This window comes from Globicephala melas, chromosome 7 (assembly GCF_963455315.2).
Source record: "Globicephala melas chromosome 7, mGloMel1.2, whole genome shotgun sequence".
Taxonomy (NCBI): Eukaryota; Metazoa; Chordata; class Mammalia; order Artiodactyla; family Delphinidae; genus Globicephala; species Globicephala melas.
Window position 1 is genome coordinate 6,829,923 of NC_083320.1, and position 19,589 is coordinate 6,849,511.

Genomic DNA, 19,589 nt, shown 5'->3' on the forward strand with positions numbered 1-19,589 from the left:
GAGTTCCCAAACCCCAGCTGAGAACCCCTCACAGTACTGAACCACCAGAAAGCATTGGGAAGGTAGGAGGGAAAACCCAGCCTTGAAGTTTCAAAAGAAACACGGTTCCCTAGCACTAAATTAACTTCCCTGGAAATAATGCTTTAGACGATGAACTGTCTAAGTGACCTAACAACAACTTCTAGTGGTTAATGACCAAGCCCATTCTTTTCATCCTGTTTTGGCAAATTAAAAAAAGAAAAGAAAAGAACTCCTGGAGCCCTGGTAAGAATTAAGCATAAGATCTAAACAATCACCTGCCTAACAAGGTCCATCTTTCCGAAAGCCACTACACTTTTTCTGCTTCTCTTCACAGCTGGTGGCGGCACTAAGGGACGGCTAGCCTCCTGTTAAGCAGAGGTGACCCGAGAAAGACGGAGACACCCTGGAGCCCGCGAGCCCCATGGCTGAGCGAGCGGGGCTGCACGTTCCAGCTGGGGGCGCCCACAAGCATGCTGCCGGGCTGCTCCGCCCCTGGCACAGCCTGTCTACTCACGCGGCTGCTCTGCTGACGGCCCGCACCGGAGAGGCCTCCTCAGCGTGATCGGAGGTTTCATCCACAAGGACTTCAATGTCATCATCCCTGGAAAGAAGGGCAAGAGGCTGAGTCTTTGATGCTGCTGAACAGGAGCTTTGTGATGAGTCTGCTCTGCAAAGGCCGACACCAACACCACCTCCTAATCACACACGGGCTATGTGACTTGGCTGTGACAGAAGCAGTCAAGGCTTCTCTGGAGAAAAAGGAGCTGCCATCTGAGCAACAGCGAAGAAACGATCTGTTCAAGTCTAATCCAGAATTCCAACTGAAAACAACTTTACAAGTGAGCTTTTGCTCTTTTTAGGTCTAAACACAGCTCCCACTTGGAAAGCAATGACATAATGGCTTATTAAGCCTATATTCACATAACCAGCACTAAGGTAGATTTTTCTCATCAGAAGTCTGGTTTGTAGCTCAAGGGCTCCCGCATGCCAACTGGACTGCAGCACTCACCAAGAAACAGTTCCCATGAGACGGGCTGAATAACATAGAGGATAGCTAGGGGCAGCTATGGTGTACAAGAAACTTCCAGGATAGGGAGAAGATCCAAGTCAATAAGGAAATGGACTGCTAAAAGGGCAATGAAGTCAACGGGTACCTAAACAACCCAGTTCTAAATACTACTGTAATAGTAAAAGACAGGAAAGCAAGATCTAAACACAATTCATTTTTGACTGGGTATTTGAGGCTTATATGTTTAAGCATAGCTCTGGGTATTTGCTGTTTCTGACATTTTAGAGAGTCCATTATATTACACATGAGATAATCAAGTCACAGGACCATGCTCCTTTGCTGGTGCAAAGCTCCTCTGGAATTCCCCTTCCTCCCCGTTTTCCTGGTTGCAGGGAAGGCAAGTAATTATTTTGGTCTTAATGACGTCCTACCAAGTTGCAATCTTCATGGAGAAGCAAAATAATAAAATCTAATAACCCAAGACTTTATTACCAAATGTTTGGATTCATAAGAACTTGAGAGATTTTTCCATGATTAATTATCTGGATTATGTAAATATATACTTCAGAACTTGTTACCAAGCAAGTTAAACCAAGTTCAAGTAAATTTATTTTCCTTGGCTATTGATTCTAGGGTCCCGTGTAACTGAACCCAGTCTTGGCCAGGATTAGAGAACAAAGGCAGGCCTGAAGACAGAGAACAGGCTGGGCTTTCTTCTCTTCTCAGTCGTGGTCTGCGGGTCACTTGTGTCCGCACAAGGGTAACAACAGAACAGCAGACATGGCAAGGGTAACAAACCTGAGCTGAGCCTATGTAAATGGTTTGTTTAAGATAGAGTTGTATAGTTATAAAGGTACTTGGAACAGTGCAAAGGCCCAGGACCACGAGAAAATACCAGCATCTGGTAACACGTTATCAAAACCTTTCAAAGGTGTTAATGTCCTTTCACCTAGAAACTCTACTTGTAGGAAAGAACAGAGATTAAGAACAGGACTTCACAGTCAGACACCCTTAAGTTTCCACCCTGTCTCTGCCTTTTCCTTTGTGATATGGGGCAGGATGCTGGACCTTTCTACACCTAGTCACCTGTTTATGCTGGCCAATAAGAGGCAGACAAATGATGCTTTTATAAGCCGTTATTTTTAAGGAACCAAATCTCATTTCCAGGTCGACTATTTAGCTACTTTGTAGCTTTGGGCAAATACACCTGAGATTCATTTTCGACATGTGAAGAGTATAGAAATCATGCACATATGCTACATCTAAAGCAAAGGCTTGGTATGAGATTTGTTTTCTTATAAATCAAGACCTTTGTCTGGCAGATGACTCCTGAGTGAATTTAAATCACTCCCCTCCATTTACAAGGAAGCAAGCAACATTTAAAAAAACAGAAGATCAGAACTCTAATACTATATTCCACAGTCCATTTTAAAGAGGAGAAGACCCCACATCCTGAACCAGAGCAAAGGGAATTTAGTCACTAAAATACCCACTGCTCTGAAAACAAAGCTTCAAATCTCAGGGAAGACCCTCCACCCAATTTCAGATTAGGAAAAACTCCATATTGACTCAATTGCTTTTGTTCCAGGAAATCCCAGTTTCTACTTAGGCTTCAAAGGTTTGCCCAAGCTCCACTTGAAGCCACAAACCAAGAAGAGAGCAAGAGACAGAACCCCAGCCCAGCATCACACTGCAACAGCTCCAACCAGAGGCAGAAAACAGGTCGGTCTCAACAGGAAAACAGCGAGGCTGTCACTGGTTAAGGGTGGAGGAAGTCAGAATTCACACTCACAGCTAATGAGTATAAACTGGAACAACTTTCTGGAAGGTAATGGGTGTTTTTTATTTGCTGCCCTAAGTCTTTTCGTTTTCCTTCTACATTTTGTAAAATGGTTTTATAGAAACAGAATATTGTAAGACTATTTCAAAACAGCAAATCAAATTACTACGAGCATAGTTTCGATTTGTACATCTCTACTCACTGCTCAGCTGGGAGAGGTTCCTTTGCTGCTTCTGCGAGCTCCTTCTGCAGCCGGGCTTGCCGCCTCCTATTTAAAAAAAAAAAAAAAGCCCACTATTTATGTCTACTTAAAGAAAGCATGGGGTTTTGTCTCTCAAAAAACTACTTAGTAACACATTTGAATATTCAATGCACTTAAAGTAACAACTACCCTGGACAAAGATACCCGAAGTCCCAAATCCACAACTGTAACTTCAGCAAGGATCCTATTATAATGGATTTCAGAGCAAAGCCCTAGGAGGGATTAGAGAGAGCAGTGAACCAGCAAGGGAGAAGCCTGCCTGTGGGGACCCGGGGCCTCTCAGGACAGAAACATGCATCAGGTTCATCCAGGGTTAGTCATGGTCGAGACTTAGTTTTCTGAAGTAAACAGTCTCACGCTAACATATCAAGAGCATGAATAATAATAAAAATTTACTTGTACCTAGCACGGTTTTTTTATTTTACAGAATTTGACTCATTTAACACTTATAACAAACTTTTTGAGGTTAAGTACTATGATTCCCATTTTATAGACGAGGAAACTGAGGTATAGTGAGATTCTTGAGTCATCAAAATGTACAAGGCTTCAGTTTACTAGGGCTGGACACACAAGTCCTGGCTGCAGCAGAATTTTAATGTCGTCAGCAGCCGCTTCCACTCTCTCCCCTCTCAGAATCATTTTTGTCTTTCCTTCCCAAGTCCTCAATTCAGGAGCTTCCTAACCTTTAAACCTTGGCCTCCCTCTCTTTTCCATGGCAAGTTCACCTCTATCTGTCATTTCTGCCCCCGCTGTGGAGGACCCCCAACCCAGAACTCTAGCACTGCTACTGAGCTCAGGTCAAGAGTTCTGCTGGAATTTTTAAAAATTTTTCTAAATTAAAAAACAACTTTTCTAAGTTTTTAAAAAAGTTTCTACTATAGTGATAATTCTCAAAATAGGGCAAAGTCCTGTAGGTGGCACATCAGAATCTGCGATGGGATGAGGCTCTAGCTTGAAAAAGTGCCTTACACTCTTAATCTTATACCTTGAAGATGAAGAGTCAGTTTTACAGGACAAGTGACAAAAATTACAGGTTAACAAATTTTTCTTAGCTGGAATAGATGACCTATAAACTATCTTTGAGGGGAAAGCAGAATCCCGGTGCGGGGTGTGTAACACTCCTCTAAAGGAAAGGCACCTGTCTGCAAGGAGTGGGTAAAGGACAGAGCTGGAGTCACGGGGAGAAAAAAACACCCGCAGCCCAGGCTTCATGACAACAGCGGAAATGTCCTTCTTTAATGCTGACAGCTTCTTACACAGCAGCCACCGTGCCTGCCTGTGGGGACACACCCCAGCCTTGCAAGGGAGGCGGAACACAAGCAGCTATTTCAAAAAACAGCGCTCCACTATGACCCAGGTAAACAAAAGCTGCTAGGAGAGGAAGGACATCTAATCTGGGAAATAGGTAGGAAGGGGGAAGGCTTCTAAGAAGGAGGAACTAGTTGAGTCAAGTAACGAAAAGAATCCCCAGGTCCCACACGTGCAATCAGATGGTTATACGTGCAATGGTATATTCCTAGGATAACATTCCAAAGGACAGAACAAGGGCAGGTATGTAATGTGCCTCACTCCCCATTTTCACTAGAAAGTTTGGGTTGTCCTTGCCCACGGTGATGATCAAGGGCTCTCCCTCTGCAGAACCACACGCCTGCCCACTTCTCCCTCAGGCAGGCTCTCAGCCCGAAGCCTAACAACTTCCACGGAGCCCCGGTGTCCTTACCACCCCTAAGCTGCCCAAGAGCTCCACATATAAGCCACGCAATTTTACTTAAACATGAGACAGAAAGAATATAAGGACAGCTCACGTTTTCTTAATACAAACTTAAGACGTATATATATTTTGAAAAGACTTTGCAAAATCCCACTGTATGAAAGTATCACAATTTCTCCCCCCACCAAGGGATATACCGCTTCTAATTTCTCACTACTGTGAATAATGGACTACCACAAAATCGTGCTTGTGAACGAACCTCATCACTCAGGATAAAGGCCAACAAGTGGGAACCATTTTCAGGTGCCTGCCATCCCCAGGGCCCTCCAGGGGTTAGGGAAACAGCCTTCACATCAGCAATGTGAGGGGCCTGTCCCACCTTCCTCCCAACAATCCTTTTTGCCAGATTCACTGAGCTCGTCCACTTCTTTCATGAACTATCTATGTTACAGCCCTCTGTCTGAATGCTCACCTGTTCCTTACTGACTCTATACTAAGGATACATATTTTATAATAGCATAGCCTATTTGCTTGTTTTATAGTGTTCTTCGATGTTAAGAAACCTACAATTTTTATACAGTCCATTCTTTATTACCATTACTTTTTTTTGGGGGGGGGTGTTTTTTTTTTAACCTTTATTTGCATTTATTTTTTGCAGCATTTATTCCCGGGCCATAAGTTTTTGTTTCTTCAGGTATATCTGTTTCTTCTGGGCAACCTCCTCTTCTGGTTTAGGAACAATCTGTTCTTTTTCAGTAAGGATCATCTCAGTGTGGCAGGGAGAGCTCATGTATGGGTTGATCCGACCATGAGCTCTGTAAGTCCTGTGCAGCATCTTGTGGGCTTTGTTCACCTGGATGTGCTCAGTGACCAGAGAATCTACATCTAAGCCCTTAAGTTCAGCATTACTCTGCATTTTTGAGCATGTGCAGTAAAAATTCAACACTCTTTTTGGGCCACCAACCCTGTGTCCAGCCCCACTGTTTGGCCTGGGCACACCTACCAACTCCATCACTGTAACGACGGAACGGCACACACTGCTTCTTTAAAGTGACATCCTTCAGATACTTGGTGGTTTTTTGGATGTGCATATACTTAATGGCCTGGGCAGTTTCACAAGTGTTCTTAAAGTGAACATGAAGATTTGAACCTCTTGACTTGCATGATTTTGTGGGGTTTTCTGGGTCAAGTGAATAGCGAACCATGTTTAGAGGTCACCTCAGGCTGCTTACTGGAAAAGCTACCATTACGTTTAATGTTTAGAAAGTCCTCCAATACTCCTATTTAGGAATTTTTCATAAAACAAACAGCAGAGAGTAACATTCTTTGCTTCTACCTTTGGTTTCCGTTTTTACACAGATTTCAAAATCTTTTTCCATATATTATTTGGTAGGATTAGGGCTCTTTGTTATTCTTTAAGGCTCTTTCCTATTCCATGCATTTATTCTTTTAGATAAACTACAATAATCTTTTCAAATTCTAAACTACTGATGTGGGGATTTAAAATAAAATGTTCTAATCTTTTGAACTCATTACTAGTGAGGCTGGCTCACGGTCTTCTTGTACGCTAGCCAGATCAGAGTTTTTGCTATGGGTTGGAATAGTTTTACAAAATGGGGCGGTGGGGGGGGCGGATTATACGCTTTTTCTAACTCTGGTTTAATTTACACTGTTCAAGAACTAGCTTTTCTTCTTGAAACACGGAAAGAATTTGCTGGCAAAAATAGCAACGGGCCAAAGCCCTTTTGGGAGGTAATCCTTTGCTCAGCTGTAAAAGTGTTCTTATAAATGCAAATCTCTTTCACACCCACCACCACTATTTCTAATTTTGTTAGTGCTTCCTGGTGCCCCCACCCTGTGGTCAGAGCTGCCAGGTTGGTTTCTTTCTTTTCTAAGAACTAGGTGCGACTTCATTAAACAATGGAAATCACTGACTGCCGATTCATCTCCCACCTTGAATCCTTCTCATTCTCCGCATTTAAGCGATTAGCTTCCTGGGCTTTCTCAGCCATCCATCTGGTGACCAGCTCCTGGTTCTCCTCAGTAGTCTTCCTCAGTTTCTCCTCCAGGGCAGTGAAAGTGATCTGCAGGGCATCATATTCATCCTTCAGGGTCTGGTTGGCTCTTTCAAGGTCCTGAAGCTTAGTGCGTAGTTCCAGGCACTCGGTCTCGAGATCAGAGATGGTCTGCAAGCATTCTGCAATTCTGAAAACACGACGGGAGAGGGATACTGCACAAGACCTGTGTGAGCTTGGGCACCAACAATGACCTCAGCCATCACAGCAGGCACCTCACTTGGCCAAGCCCAGCCCCAGGGGTTTACAGGACAATCCCATTAATGGAGAGGAAACACCTAGGGCAAAATTCATCCAGACTATGAATGACTAGTTAAAGTATCTTTTAGAAAAGCAGGATGGGAAGGAAGAGGGAGCTTTTGATGCTGAAATAGTGTAGTAATGGGAGATTAAAAGGAGGCTGGGTATCTTGTGCATTCCATCAGCTCTATCACTCACTGAGTGTGAACGCCTGAGCAGGCTCCCCACCTTTCTAAGCCTCTAGAGAGCCCTCTCTGCGGAGTAAGGGAAAAGGCACAGATGAAACCCAGGCTCCCCTCCAGCTCAAAGATCCTAGGATTTGGAGTCCCTGTTTATCTTGACCGGTAGGCTTCTCCCAGATCAAGAACAACCCTGCCCACAAACTCATCCCCGTTCCCAATGGCCGGGCACTGGGCTATCTTGGTCCCATCCCCACCACAGAAGACACCCGCTCCCCCAGGCAATGGCCATGGGGAGAACTGTGAATGCCTCAGGGACACTTCCAAGAGCGAAGCTGAATTCTCAGGGGTGTGCTGGGGCCCTGGAGGACGGAGGGCACTCTTCTTGCCTTTTCCATCCTCAGAGGGTAGAAAAGGACCCCAGGCTATGTATGCACAGAAACGAAACTTGTGCTGAGCCCAGTGTGGCTACTGTTTGCCACCGATCACCACTGGCCCCGCTCACAAGAGTACAGTAAAACAGGCGGTGAGATCCCACGACCAGTCCCGAAGGAAGCGTGCTCTCTACTCACTTGGCTTCATTCATCTGCATCTCCTTGTCCTTTTGCTGCATTTGGTTATTCAGGTCAATCACCAACTGAGCTAACTGGGGGTAAAGAAGAACACTTTCATAAACAAGAGATTTTAGGACCTCAGTTGGAAACTCATAATTGCGGTTTACTTTAAAGAAAAAACAGGTGCCTGTGCGGTGGGGCCAAGGCACCAAGAAGAAACGAGCTGGGTGGCCGAGAGCAGAAGGGGCTGCGCGGGGGCACAGCGTGCGCTTTCCCTGTTGAAGGCAGCCTTGGATAGACGAGCAACGCTCCAGGTGACCGCCAGGTTCCTGCTGAGAACGCCTGGCTACCCCTCCACCCCAGCTACCTTTTCCGACTCTTCAGCTGATAATCAATTCAGCTGAAGTAATGGTAAGTTGCACTTTTTCATAACTTGCCATTAGACCACCACCCAGTGTAAACACAGCCCAGGACTTGATTCTTCCTAATGAATTTTTCTGAAATTGCAGGTTTCACGCTTTATGCAGGTATTAGTTAGGACTTTCAGTCAATCAAGGAGTAAGCTTCTTTCTTTTTATGTTTCTCCACTTGTACCTTTCATGCCATCTTGGAGCATGACAACCTGGTTGTTATCTCAATGGCTTGCCCACCTGTTGACAGAGGTCTCACATCTTTTCTGTTGTTTCATTCCCACAGATAGAGCTGGTGATGCCGTATGTAGCCAGGATGGCTGCAAATTCCAGTGGGAGTGCCTGCCCCACCCCCCAACCCCCAAGACAGACGAGGAGAGGAGCTATCTTTACCTCCCCACGTTTCTTGTGTAATTCAGTCAGTTCTTCTTGGTGTTTAATCCTCAGCTGGGCCATTTCTTGCAGCTGACTATCATTCCATGCACCATCATGTCCAGGACTAAATGCCCCAACCAGGCAGATGAAGAGAACGTGTAAACAAGAGAAAAAAAAAAATCAGACCCCAGAGCCCTTCAATCAGGCACTGGAACAATAACCTTAGAATTTCAAACCTGTACATGACAATATAGCCAAGAAAGCAGTTCAGTTCTCCAGGCCAACAGAGTTATAAGTCACTACAAACCTAAAGTAGAAAGTAAGAGATATGAGACACAGGGTAAAACCAACCAGCCACAACCCATACCACCAGCTGCGTCAGGAATAAAGGATGGGTTCCGGAATAAAGTTCAGGTAAATGGGGAGGAGACAACGAGGTCCACTCACCCGACAAGTATCTGAGTGCCGGCTCTGTGCTAGGCCCTGTTTTGGTGCCTAGCGGGGAGAAGGCAGGGAACAGGAAGCTGCACAATCGGCTAAGAGTAGACAGACAACAAATGAGTAGATGGATGGAGTCAGGTGGTCAGACATGCTGTGAAGAAAAACTAAGCAGTGTAAAGAAGGGGACAGAGCGACAGGGCTCCTGTTCCACGTGCGGTAATCAAAGGCATCCCGAGAGATGACACTTGACTGAAGACTGAAAAGAGTGAGGAACAAGCCATGAGGACCCGGGGGCGGGGCCCTGTGAGTGGAGGGAACAGCAAGTGTTGGAGAGGCTGGGGGCAAGTGTGACCGCAGCGCCCAGGGCAGGGGGTGCAGGGAGGATCGGGGAGGCCACTCAGAGCCTCGCAGGCCCCCGAGGACTGTGGCTTTTCCTATGCATGACTGGAAGCCGCCAAGGGTTTTGAGCAGAGGAACGACTTACGTTTTGAAAGGATCGCTACAGTTGCTGGGTGGAGAGCACACTGCAGGGGTTAAGGGCAGAAACAGCGAGACCAGTTAGCAAGCTATTACATATTCCAGACTCAGAAAGTGCAGATCGGGACAAGGTGACGGCAGCGGAGGCGGTGAGACGTGGTCAGATCCTAGCTAGATCCACTCTGGAGAGACTGCAAGACTTGCCTTTGAATTGGTTGTGGGGAATGAGAGAAAGACAGGAGTCGAGGACAACTCCAAGGCTTTTGCCCTGAGTGGCTGATTAAAGGTAGGCGTCACCTACTGAGGCAGAAGGACGGGGGCAAGAGGTTGGGGGAGGCCTGAAGAGCGAGTTCACCGTGGACATCCAAGTGGGCATGTCAAGTGGAAATTGCATATTGTTAAGAGTCTGAACTTCAAGTAAAGAGGTCCAAGCTGGAGGCTGACATATAGAAGCTGTCAGCAAACAGATGTATCTAAAGCCATGGACGGAGCTCAGGCCACCTCGAGTCAATGGAATTTGGGAAAGTTTGCAGGTGTTTGCATACTATCTCAGAAATAACAGCAGGTGAACAGAACTGTGGATCTGTAATTCAGGAGAGGGGTCTTGGCTGGAGCTACAGGTGTAAATTATCAGACTAGAGTGAGTAGCTGAAACCACTCCCCAGGGAAAGCACACAGCTGGAGAAAAGGAAGATGGCTGGCAAACTAGGATGCCACCATCTGAAGTGGGGGCACTGTCTCTTCCCAATGACCGATAAGAAATAAAGAGGGAAAAGGCAGCAGAATGACGCTCCCTCCTAAATCTACCCTCCGTCTCTAAAAGCATTTTTCTTACACGTTCTAAGAAACACTAATATTGCATTCTTTGAGGCAACATAGTGCTTCCCCAATCTTGGCCCATGAACTAGAAGCCAAGAGACCAGAAAGCGGCACGTACCTTATAAGAAACCACCCTAAATTAGGCAGAAGAAGCAACAGGCCTGGGTGATGGATTGCATATGGGGATTAGAAGGAAAGGAAATAATTTTTATCAAATCCCCTTATTTTAATGCAAAGCAATGTGAAATATGCGAAACATAAAACTAGTCTGTTCCTCCAAGGAGCTGAAGAGAATCCTGAGAAAAGGCAAGGATACAGGGCACTCATTCCTCTGCTCAAAGCCTTTTACCACTTCCAACTTTATTCACAATAAAAGTCAAACTTCTTACAAAAGCCCAATAACAGTGCTTCACTAGGCAGAAAAAAAAAGAATCACCTAGAGAGTAGGTTTCAGATTCTTGGGCCCCATCCCAGAACGATTCATCAGGTCGATGAAGAAAAGGGTCAATAATCTGCATTTCTAACATGGTCCCGGGTGTCTTGGATACTTCACAAGGACTGAGTAGCCACTAAAGCAGTGGTTCTAATATGTTAGAGGTCATCAGAATCACCTAAAGGTTCTTAAAACAAGACTACTGGGCGCCACCCCTAGAGTTTCTGAAACAGGAGCTCTGGGGTGAGGCCCAACATTCTGCATTTCTAACAAATCTCTGAGGCTGTGGTCTAGCAGGCATACTTAGAAAACTGTTGGAATCAACTATTTCTCAGGGATGAGTTTCACTTTGATTTATTCAGTAAGCAAAGGGATTAAAACACTTAAGAGAGGAGTCAGATAATTGACGAGATAAAGCTTTTTAAGCACAGTGTGTTTCAAGATTAATTAGAATGCGATGGGCAGGACTTGAGAGCCCAGAAGAGAGAGAAAGCAGCCAATGAGATCCCCGTCTTCTGTGAATACCTGTATCCTACTAGCACACGCCTCACTGAGCTACTCTCCCCCACGAGGCTCAGGTCCTTGCGAACAAGGACTCTTGGCTTATTCATCTCTGTATCCCAACGCCTGGCCCACACTGTAGTCACAAAATGACTCAGTGAACGAGACCCCTGCCATAGTCTAGGAATGGAAGCAACGAAGCTGGTGGCACACAATGCAAACCAAGGGACAGATGCACAGGACACTCGGGCAAAGAATCAACAGGCCTGGCTGACTGCAAAGGGGGAGGGGCAGGACACCAAGGGAAAAAGGAATCATAGCTGACTTGTGGAAAATAAGGATACCATTAATAGAAACAAGGCAGTCAGGAAGAGGCTTGACTGAACACAAGTTTGCAGGAAGGACGGACTTCCAGTTAAATTACCACCCCAGTGATACTCAGTTAAAAGAATGTTGTATATTTATTTATTGCACCTTTCCAAGCAAATGAGTTTCGCTGACAGATAAAGGATGCAGGAATATAGTCACCAATGAGGCTAACCAGATAGAAATAAAATGTTTCAAGGTTTCAGTTGACTGAATGTAGATGAAAAAGGGCGAAACGGATTCTCTACACCTAAAGTTGACCAGAACACAGCAACTAATATTTTAAATCCTGCAGAAGGCCTCCCAGGACCACAGCTAGGCACGATCTCCTGAATTGTTCTTAAGCAACAACGGAACCACCTCGCCAGATGAGGAAACACGGATGGCAAGTAATTAGCAAATATGGCTATAGGAGTAAATGACAAGCTACACCCAGCATTTCTGTCTTTTTCCTAAAATCCTAAATTACCATCAGCTTTGTTTTTACAATTGCTAAATGTTAGCTGATATGCAAAAAAGCTTGTAGATTTTAGAACAATAATGGGTACTGTTCCCATACAAACCACAAAATTTAATATGCAAACGTGATGAACAAATGGAAAAGGAGGACAGTAAGACTCCAGAATGATTCCATTTAAGCCACTCGCATGAAGTATGGCTTTAAGGTTTTTTAGGACCATGACCCTCAAAAAGAGATAGTTTACACGAATGACCCAAGTAAAGATACTAAACTCCCCACCATGAACACATACTCACATATTTAGTGAAGCAATACTTAGCCTTCCTATAAAATGCAGATTTCTGCCTAATCTTTCTTAAAAAAAAAAAAAAAGCTTTCTGCAACCCACTGGTTTGACTGCACACTAAGATACATGGAAACGACACTGAACTAAAAAGGATCACATAGACCTGCAGCGCTGATGTTTACAGGCCAGGCAATCTTGTACTGACAAGATCTATGTCAATCTGCTCAAGAATGCTTACCTGTCTGATTATTCAGAAAAAGTGAGCCCTGGCAGGCCACAGGAGGAGCTGGCCTGCTTACTCGTCTTAAGCAATTTCTCAAGCTCACATCACACTGATGATGAGCCTTCTAGGTGGGTAGCTACGTACCTTCAAAAAAAACTTAAATAGTTAGTTATTTGGCTTCAGAAGTTTTTATTTGAAAGGAACTGACAAAAAGTGGAACACAAACAGTACTTGGTTTGCTTCAAAATCAGGGAAGTGACGACTGAACTGAGACAAATTTCAATTAAAAAGGAGACACAAATAATACAGGATCGTTTCAGAATACCTTATCTCAGGAGACACAAATAATACAGGATCGTTTCAGAATACCTTATCTCATGCCTGTTTGGTATGTCATGCTTTTCAGCTTGTAGCTTATGGGCCAGCACTGAATGAAGATCTGACTTTTCCAGCAACTTGTTATCTAGCAAAGAAAAAAAAAAAGTTATTACAACCCAGGTATGCTTTATTACTACTTAACATCTTATAAAGATTTGGACCAAAGAAATAACCAGAAGATGACTGGGCAGGTTTCACTTTTATGAGGTATCAAAGTACTAGGCACTGTACTTTACCACCGATTACAGCAATCGTCCAAACTCCAGGCACATGCGCTCCTTAGACGCTTCCTGGCCCAAGCACAGGCAGCCCAGACAAAGGAACCTATGAAAAATCCCTCCAAAACGCCCCCGTGCCCATGCTTTCTACTCCCACAGCTACCTGTTTCTACCTGGGAAAGAGGCAACAAACATACCAAAACACAATGGAAAAGCGAAGTGCTATGCATCTCTAAGTAAGAGAGGAAACCTTTACCTTATTATATTTGGAAGTTTTTTAGAAAGAAGATACTTTTTTTTTTTTTTTGCGGTGCGCGGGCCTCTCACTGTTGTGGCCTCTCCCGCCGCGGAGCACAGGTTCCGGACGTGCAGGCCCAGCGGCCATAGCTCATGGGCCCAGCAGCTCCGCGGCATGTGGGATCTTCCCGGACTGGGGCACGAACCCACGTCCCCTGCATTGGCAGGCGGACTCCCAACCACTGCGCCACCAGGGAAGCCCTGGAATTTTTTTTAAAAAGATTTTTTTAATGTGGATCATTTTTTAAAAGTCTTTATTGAATCTGTTACAACATTGCTTCTGTTTTATGTTTTGGATTTTTGGCTGCGAGGCATGCGGGATCTCAGCTCCCTGACCAGGGATCAAACCCACACCCCCTGCAATGGAAGGCCAAGTCTTAACCACTGGACTGCCAGAGAGTCCCTGGAATATTTAATCTAAGATCAGGGCACTAGGGATACAAATACAAACCAGAGTCCCTGACCTCAAGGAGCTAAAAAAGTGTAATGGGGGTGGGGGTGGGGTGGAGGTCAAGTACAAAAAGGAAGAGTGAACTTTTACTCATTTTCTCAGATGGTTTCACAGGTGAAGACAACAGACAGTCCAAGCAGAAGGTCTAGAGAGCTGTTCAGTAAATGGCTAGAAATAAAAGTTTGCACCAACACATGAGAGGGCAGGATGAGAAATTCAGACCTCTTCTTACTGGCAATAGCGAAACAACAGATTTTTAAAAGCAGGCAGTGACATGAACAGATATCAATGAGTAAGAAGTCAAAGATTATTCTGAGGTTCCCTGCTCGTCCAACTGGGTGCAAGATCCTAACATGCCGGAGAACACAGGAGCAGAGAGCTCAAGGAAGAAAACGAGTCCTTGGAACTTAATAAATGTGACAGGGAACACAGTGCAGAAATTCAAAAGAAAAGTCAGGGCAAGAAATGACATGCATGTAGGGGGCCAGTGAGATCAGAAGTGGAAGGGGGTGCACAAAGCAGAAGAAAGTGACCACAGGAAACTTACAGAAAAGCCACACCTGACGGGGGCTTTCAGATCCCCAACGTCTGAGATTAGCAATGCTTCACAGCAAAAGCTGGAAGGGTTTATGCTAGTGACTATTCCTGTCAGAACAGCTTATCTTTCCTCTTAAAGAGTTGAGTCCTACTTCTTGATATCTAAAAATGGAAATCCTGGGCAGAAACAGAAACACTATCTTCATCAGTATTAATTTAATAAATTAGCTCAAGAGAACAGGGAAGTGATTCCAAACTTGAACGTTCACCAGTGTCAAAGGGCTCTAATAAGATCTTCAAAATGTTACAGCTAGGTGCCCTGTGATATCAAAGACATGAGGTATTCAAGAGGGATCCTTCCTAAAAGTTCCTCTCACTCAAAGGCCACCTGCTGTCCCCAGAGCCTCTTTTCATCTTTCTCTTCAGGCTCAGAGGCAGGACTGAACGGGAAACTCTGGTTGACTGCTTTGGGAGGCTAGGAATGAAGAGTGAGGCTGTTCCACCATCTAGAAGTGACCTCCCAAATTCAGTCCCCTGCCTCAACTGCAGATTTTAACAGGCCAAGGTTGTCTTGCCCTCTTGCCCACCCCCCGCCCCCAGCCTCCTCTCCTAGCTCCCAGGCATGCATTACTCACTATAGCTGTTTTAAAGACGTGTTCCCTCTCCAGGACTGACCTGTCTTTCTGACTTTCCTTCAACATCCTCCACCCCTTCAAGATGTCCATTTTCAAAGCGCAGAAAAACACTCAATTGTGTCAATGTGATTACAAGCACCTTCCATTTATAGACAGTTACGTAGATGGCTTTCAAAGCACTTATACGCACAGCACTGTGTTTATGAAATAGGCAAGGCGAGCTTCACGCCTATTTTATAGATGCAGCAAACCAGACTCAGGTAAGTGAGGCTGGTAAGGGGAGTGTCGTCAGACCTCCAACCCAATTTGACCTTCAGTGTATTAGCTTTTAAAGAATAAGCATATGATGAAATACCCGATGACCTGAATTTATGTAACCCATGAGGAATCGTTTCAGCAAGGAGTTTCCTGTGCTTCTGGCTTTCTGAAAGAGCACTGGGCTGCCAGCCTCTTAAGAGTGTAAGGAATCAGCACAGGAGTGGCACATTCATCATCTCCCTTTTCTCCCCATTTTAGTTAAGAGGATGGACTCAGCAAAAGCAAGACGGCCGTTTCTTGGGGGACCCAATGAGAAAGGCAAAAGTGCAAAAAAGTCAGGAGCCATCAAGTCTGTGTCCAGATCCAGGCCCTATCATTAATCTGCTGTACCTCCCCAGAGAAATGACCTAATCTCTCTCAGTCTCAATTTTCTCATTTGTATAAAGGGCAACAGGACTTGCTTCATAGAATTTTCGGAAAGATAAAGTGAAATGACACATGCCAAATATTTACGACAGCACTCAAGCTTGTCTCTACCTTAGAATTACTTGGGGATCACCAAGAAATACTGACACCTGGGTCCCACCTCTACTACTGGGGTTTCGTTGGTCTGGGATGTGGCCTGGGCTTTATAATTTTTAAAAGATCCCCACCTGATTCTAATGTGCCGGTAAGTTCAGGAACCATAAATTTAGCACAATCAGAATTCAATAAAGGGCACCCACCATTACACTGAACTGCATCATCAACATGATTTGAGATCTGCAGGCTTACTTCAAGGGGTAGACAGAACCAGAGGTCCGAAGAGTGTCCCGTTTCTTCCCCCAAATATGTCGTCAGTTATGGTAAAATAGGGCGGAGGGGCAAGGAAATGCTCTTTAGAAGGCATCTAAGGGCACAAACATTTTTGTACTCAAATTGCAGCAGCGGGGGTGGGTGTGGGCCACCTCTTTCACACTGAAGTTTTCAACGACAGTAAAGACTGTGATGTCCCAACTAAAAAGTACGTTAAGACTCAAGATGTGTAATATGTAACAGTCAAAGCACACCAAAGTGCAGGAAGAACAACAGATCTTCAGGAATGAAAGGCAAACATTTCGCTACACTCTGAAGACGACGGTAACGGAGCGAGTTACTGCTTAAAGTCAGTGCCCGTGTCAGTAACAACACGATGCCCGAAACAGGATGTTTCTGGAACCGGCCTATTTAAGTAACACAAGCATTATGTGAGCTGCTGGGATTCACAAACACAGACATGAACGGTGCCTGCCCGTGAAGGATACCCAATTGAGGAGGAAAACCCAGCACAGTCACACCCAAGAATAAAGTGAAAGAGGAAAAGATCTAAAAAGGCGTTTGGGGGTCCAAGGCGCTGGGTACCCGGGGCGGCCTCAAGGCGCGCGGGCGGCGCGGGGGGCTCGGCCTCGGGTTCCCGCTGGCGCCCCGCATGCCTCGGCTGGGACCACCCGCCCGCCCGCCCGCTCCCGGGACCCGCCAGCCGCTCACACTGCAGGATGATCTCTTCGAACGCCTGCCTCTGCAGCCGGTCCCGGCGCCTCAACTCCTCCGAGATGTGGCGCTTCCAGCGGGGGAAGACGGAGGCGCGGAGGCCCGACGACATGTCGTGCGCTGCCCCGGCGCCTTAGCGCCGCCAATCCGCACGGGGGCTGGCTGCCGCGGCCCGCACCATGAGGCAACCTGCGGGCGCGGGAGGACCAGCAGCCCCAGGTTTCAGGTCCACGAACAGGCCTCCCCCGATGCAATCCAGGACGGACTTCCGGCTCCTGACGGAAATGGCTTCGGACAGAGCCAGAAAGCCCGCCTCCTCATCCGACGTCTTACGCCACACGCACGGACATGTCCGGCGCCGACTCAGGGCGCTGGCTGATGATAGCATCCCGAGGCCGGAAGTGCCGGCCGCAGAGATGCGGCCGCTAGGAGGCGTGCGGGCCACGTTGGAGGCTCGGCCTTGCGGGGTCGGGGGCGGAGAAAGGAAAAGGCAAAAGGGAGGCTTCCGCCCACTTGCTGTTTCCTTTGCTTGCTCTTCCCCGTTTTATATTTTCTTTCTTAGCCTGCCTCCCTTTTCTTCATGTCAGTTTGCAAGCAGAAGTAAACTCCTCATATGGGAGCTGTGTGACTATAGATGAGAGACAGCATTTCTAAGCCTCAGTTTCCTAATCTGTAAAATGGGGAAGATCCCTAAACCGGAAGGGATGATACCTATCCCACAGGATTGTCGTGAGGATTAAAAGTAATAAACTGTATAATGCAATTCACACTGCGCCTGTACATAGTAAGACTAACCTTACCTGGACACTTGGTATCCGTCGAAGTCCTAACCAAAGATTGGTTGCTTTAAGCAAGAGCAACCCATTGACCTTCGAAAAGGGTTTTTTTTGCAATAAAGAAATGGAATGCAAAGAACCGCTAAAGAAAATGCGAATAGATTAGCTATGTAAATCATTAGAAGCCTAGAAATTATCTATGACCTAAAAGTAAATGGGTCCTTAGAAGGTCATTTAAGGGTTAGGATACAAACAGGATTTTGAAAGAGAAAAAGGACAGTTTGCCAGTAGATGAAAGCAGAAGATGAAAGACAGACTCGGGAGAAGATGACATCTATCAACTCAGTAGAATGGGAAACCTTGGTCTGTAGTAGAATCATCTGAGTTCCATCTGCATTTAACAAGTTAGTAAATTTATTGCATGAAAATGGAGCCGGACAAAACAGGAGGCAGAAGAGAAGAAAGGAATGTCAGAATCTGCCTTCTCTTTCAATGTGTCTAAAGTCCAGAGGAAGATCCTTCACAGACAGAGAAGAAGGCCTTTCCTCTCCTGTGGAACCCAGGAGTAGGACAGTTAGGATTCTAGACCTGTAAACATATTTTGTCAGCAGCCAGTACTGAGTGATCTGAATTTGTGGGAAAGACCCATGGGGATCAGAAATAAAAGGGACTTCCTCACACACTGAAGCAAATGAAGAAGCAGGTTCTGAAAGTCACGAAGAATGCCTCTAAATGTAACAGTGGTACCAACCTCAAAAGAGCCTAGAATCAAATCTTGACAGTTGAATATGCTGATTTCCCAGACAAGATTATGATTAAACCATGTTAACAAATTTGCAGAACCAGCAATTCCCCTTACAGGAATGTATGTCAACAAATATTTGGACAAAGGCCCAGAGAAAACTGTCACAGCATTGTTAGAAATAATGGAGAGTTGGGAAATATCTATTGATTTCCACCAATGAGAATTAAATTACTGTATATTTATTGTTCAAAAAAGTTCGTAATAAAAGGAGTATATGATATAAATCTAATTGATGTAAAATTAGTATGTCCCTGGATCTCACAGGCAAAGTTTGTTGAATGAGTAGAGAATATAATTTCTAAACTAAGGATACTAAACTCTGTAGGTCTGCCCTCTCCCTACCCGGCCAGCTTTGCCCAGTGAGCACTGCAGCCTCCGTGGGCACTCCTCCTCTCTTCTGCTCACCACTCTCCCTCCCAGTGCAGGGCCTTTGGATTCACTGTGCTTCTGTTGGGCAAACCCTTCCCTTCTGACCTTTATGAGTTAACTCCTATGAGTTAATTCTCAGCTCAGTAGTCACTTCCTCACAACCTTCAAGTAACAGACCTTCACAAGTAGGTCAGATTGCCCAATGACACGTGGACCTCTCCGTTCTAGCATTTATCACAGTTGCAGCTTCACATGTTTTTTATCATTACTTGCTTAAGGCGTGTCTCCCCGCCACAGACTGTAACCTCCACAGCAAGAGCCGTTTCTGTCTTTCTTCATCATTTTACCTCCAGCAAGGGCGTGAAGTCTTTCATATATTAGGTGCTCAGTAAATGTTGTTTAATTAATGAATGGAATATATGAAAATATTTTCTCTGGGAAGTAGCATTGCTGGTGTTCTTTTGTTGTATGTATTTTCTATATCTTATATGCATTTTCTAATTGTTATCCATTATATACATACTATATATGCAAGAAAAAGTTATAGAAACGAACATAGATTTATCGATAAAACCATTTCTTCAGCAGAGTGCTAGGTTCTGTGGGAGATAACTAATAAGCGGGAACACTTCTAACAACATTATGGGCCGCGCACTCTTCTGAATATTTCACGTGTTGTCACTCTCTTAATCCTCACAACAACCCTCCTCAGTAAGGTTGTTATTAGCTACTCT

At 45.2% G+C, this 19,589-nt stretch overlaps 1 protein-coding gene across 4 annotated transcripts in view; it reads right to left on the reverse strand.

Annotated features, from left to right (window-relative positions):
- The window catches only part of ATG16L1 (autophagy related 16 like 1), a 46,667-nt gene extending 29,483 nt beyond the window's left edge, over positions 1-17,184 (reverse strand). For 3 of the 4 annotated variants that reach the window (XM_030870375.2, XM_030870287.2, XM_060301726.1), the window contains exons 1-7: positions 16,903-17,184; positions 12,992-13,085; positions 8,635-8,740; positions 7,850-7,923; positions 6,737-6,988; positions 3,013-3,078; positions 536-622 (exon numbers count right to left, since the gene is read on the reverse strand). In XM_030870375.2, the coding sequence (XP_030726235.1) occupies positions 536-622; positions 3,013-3,078; positions 6,737-6,988; positions 7,850-7,923; positions 8,635-8,740; positions 12,992-13,085; positions 16,903-17,017 (794 nt within the window). In that variant the 5' untranslated portion in view covers positions 17,018-17,184. Of the gene's footprint in view, positions 1-535; positions 623-3,012; positions 3,079-6,736; positions 6,989-7,849; positions 7,924-8,634; positions 8,741-12,991; positions 13,086-13,474; positions 13,717-16,902 lie in introns of all 4 variants that reach the window. The other variant, XM_060301727.1, reaches the window with a different exon arrangement.
- Between the last annotated feature and the right edge of the window lie 2,405 nt (positions 17,185-19,589).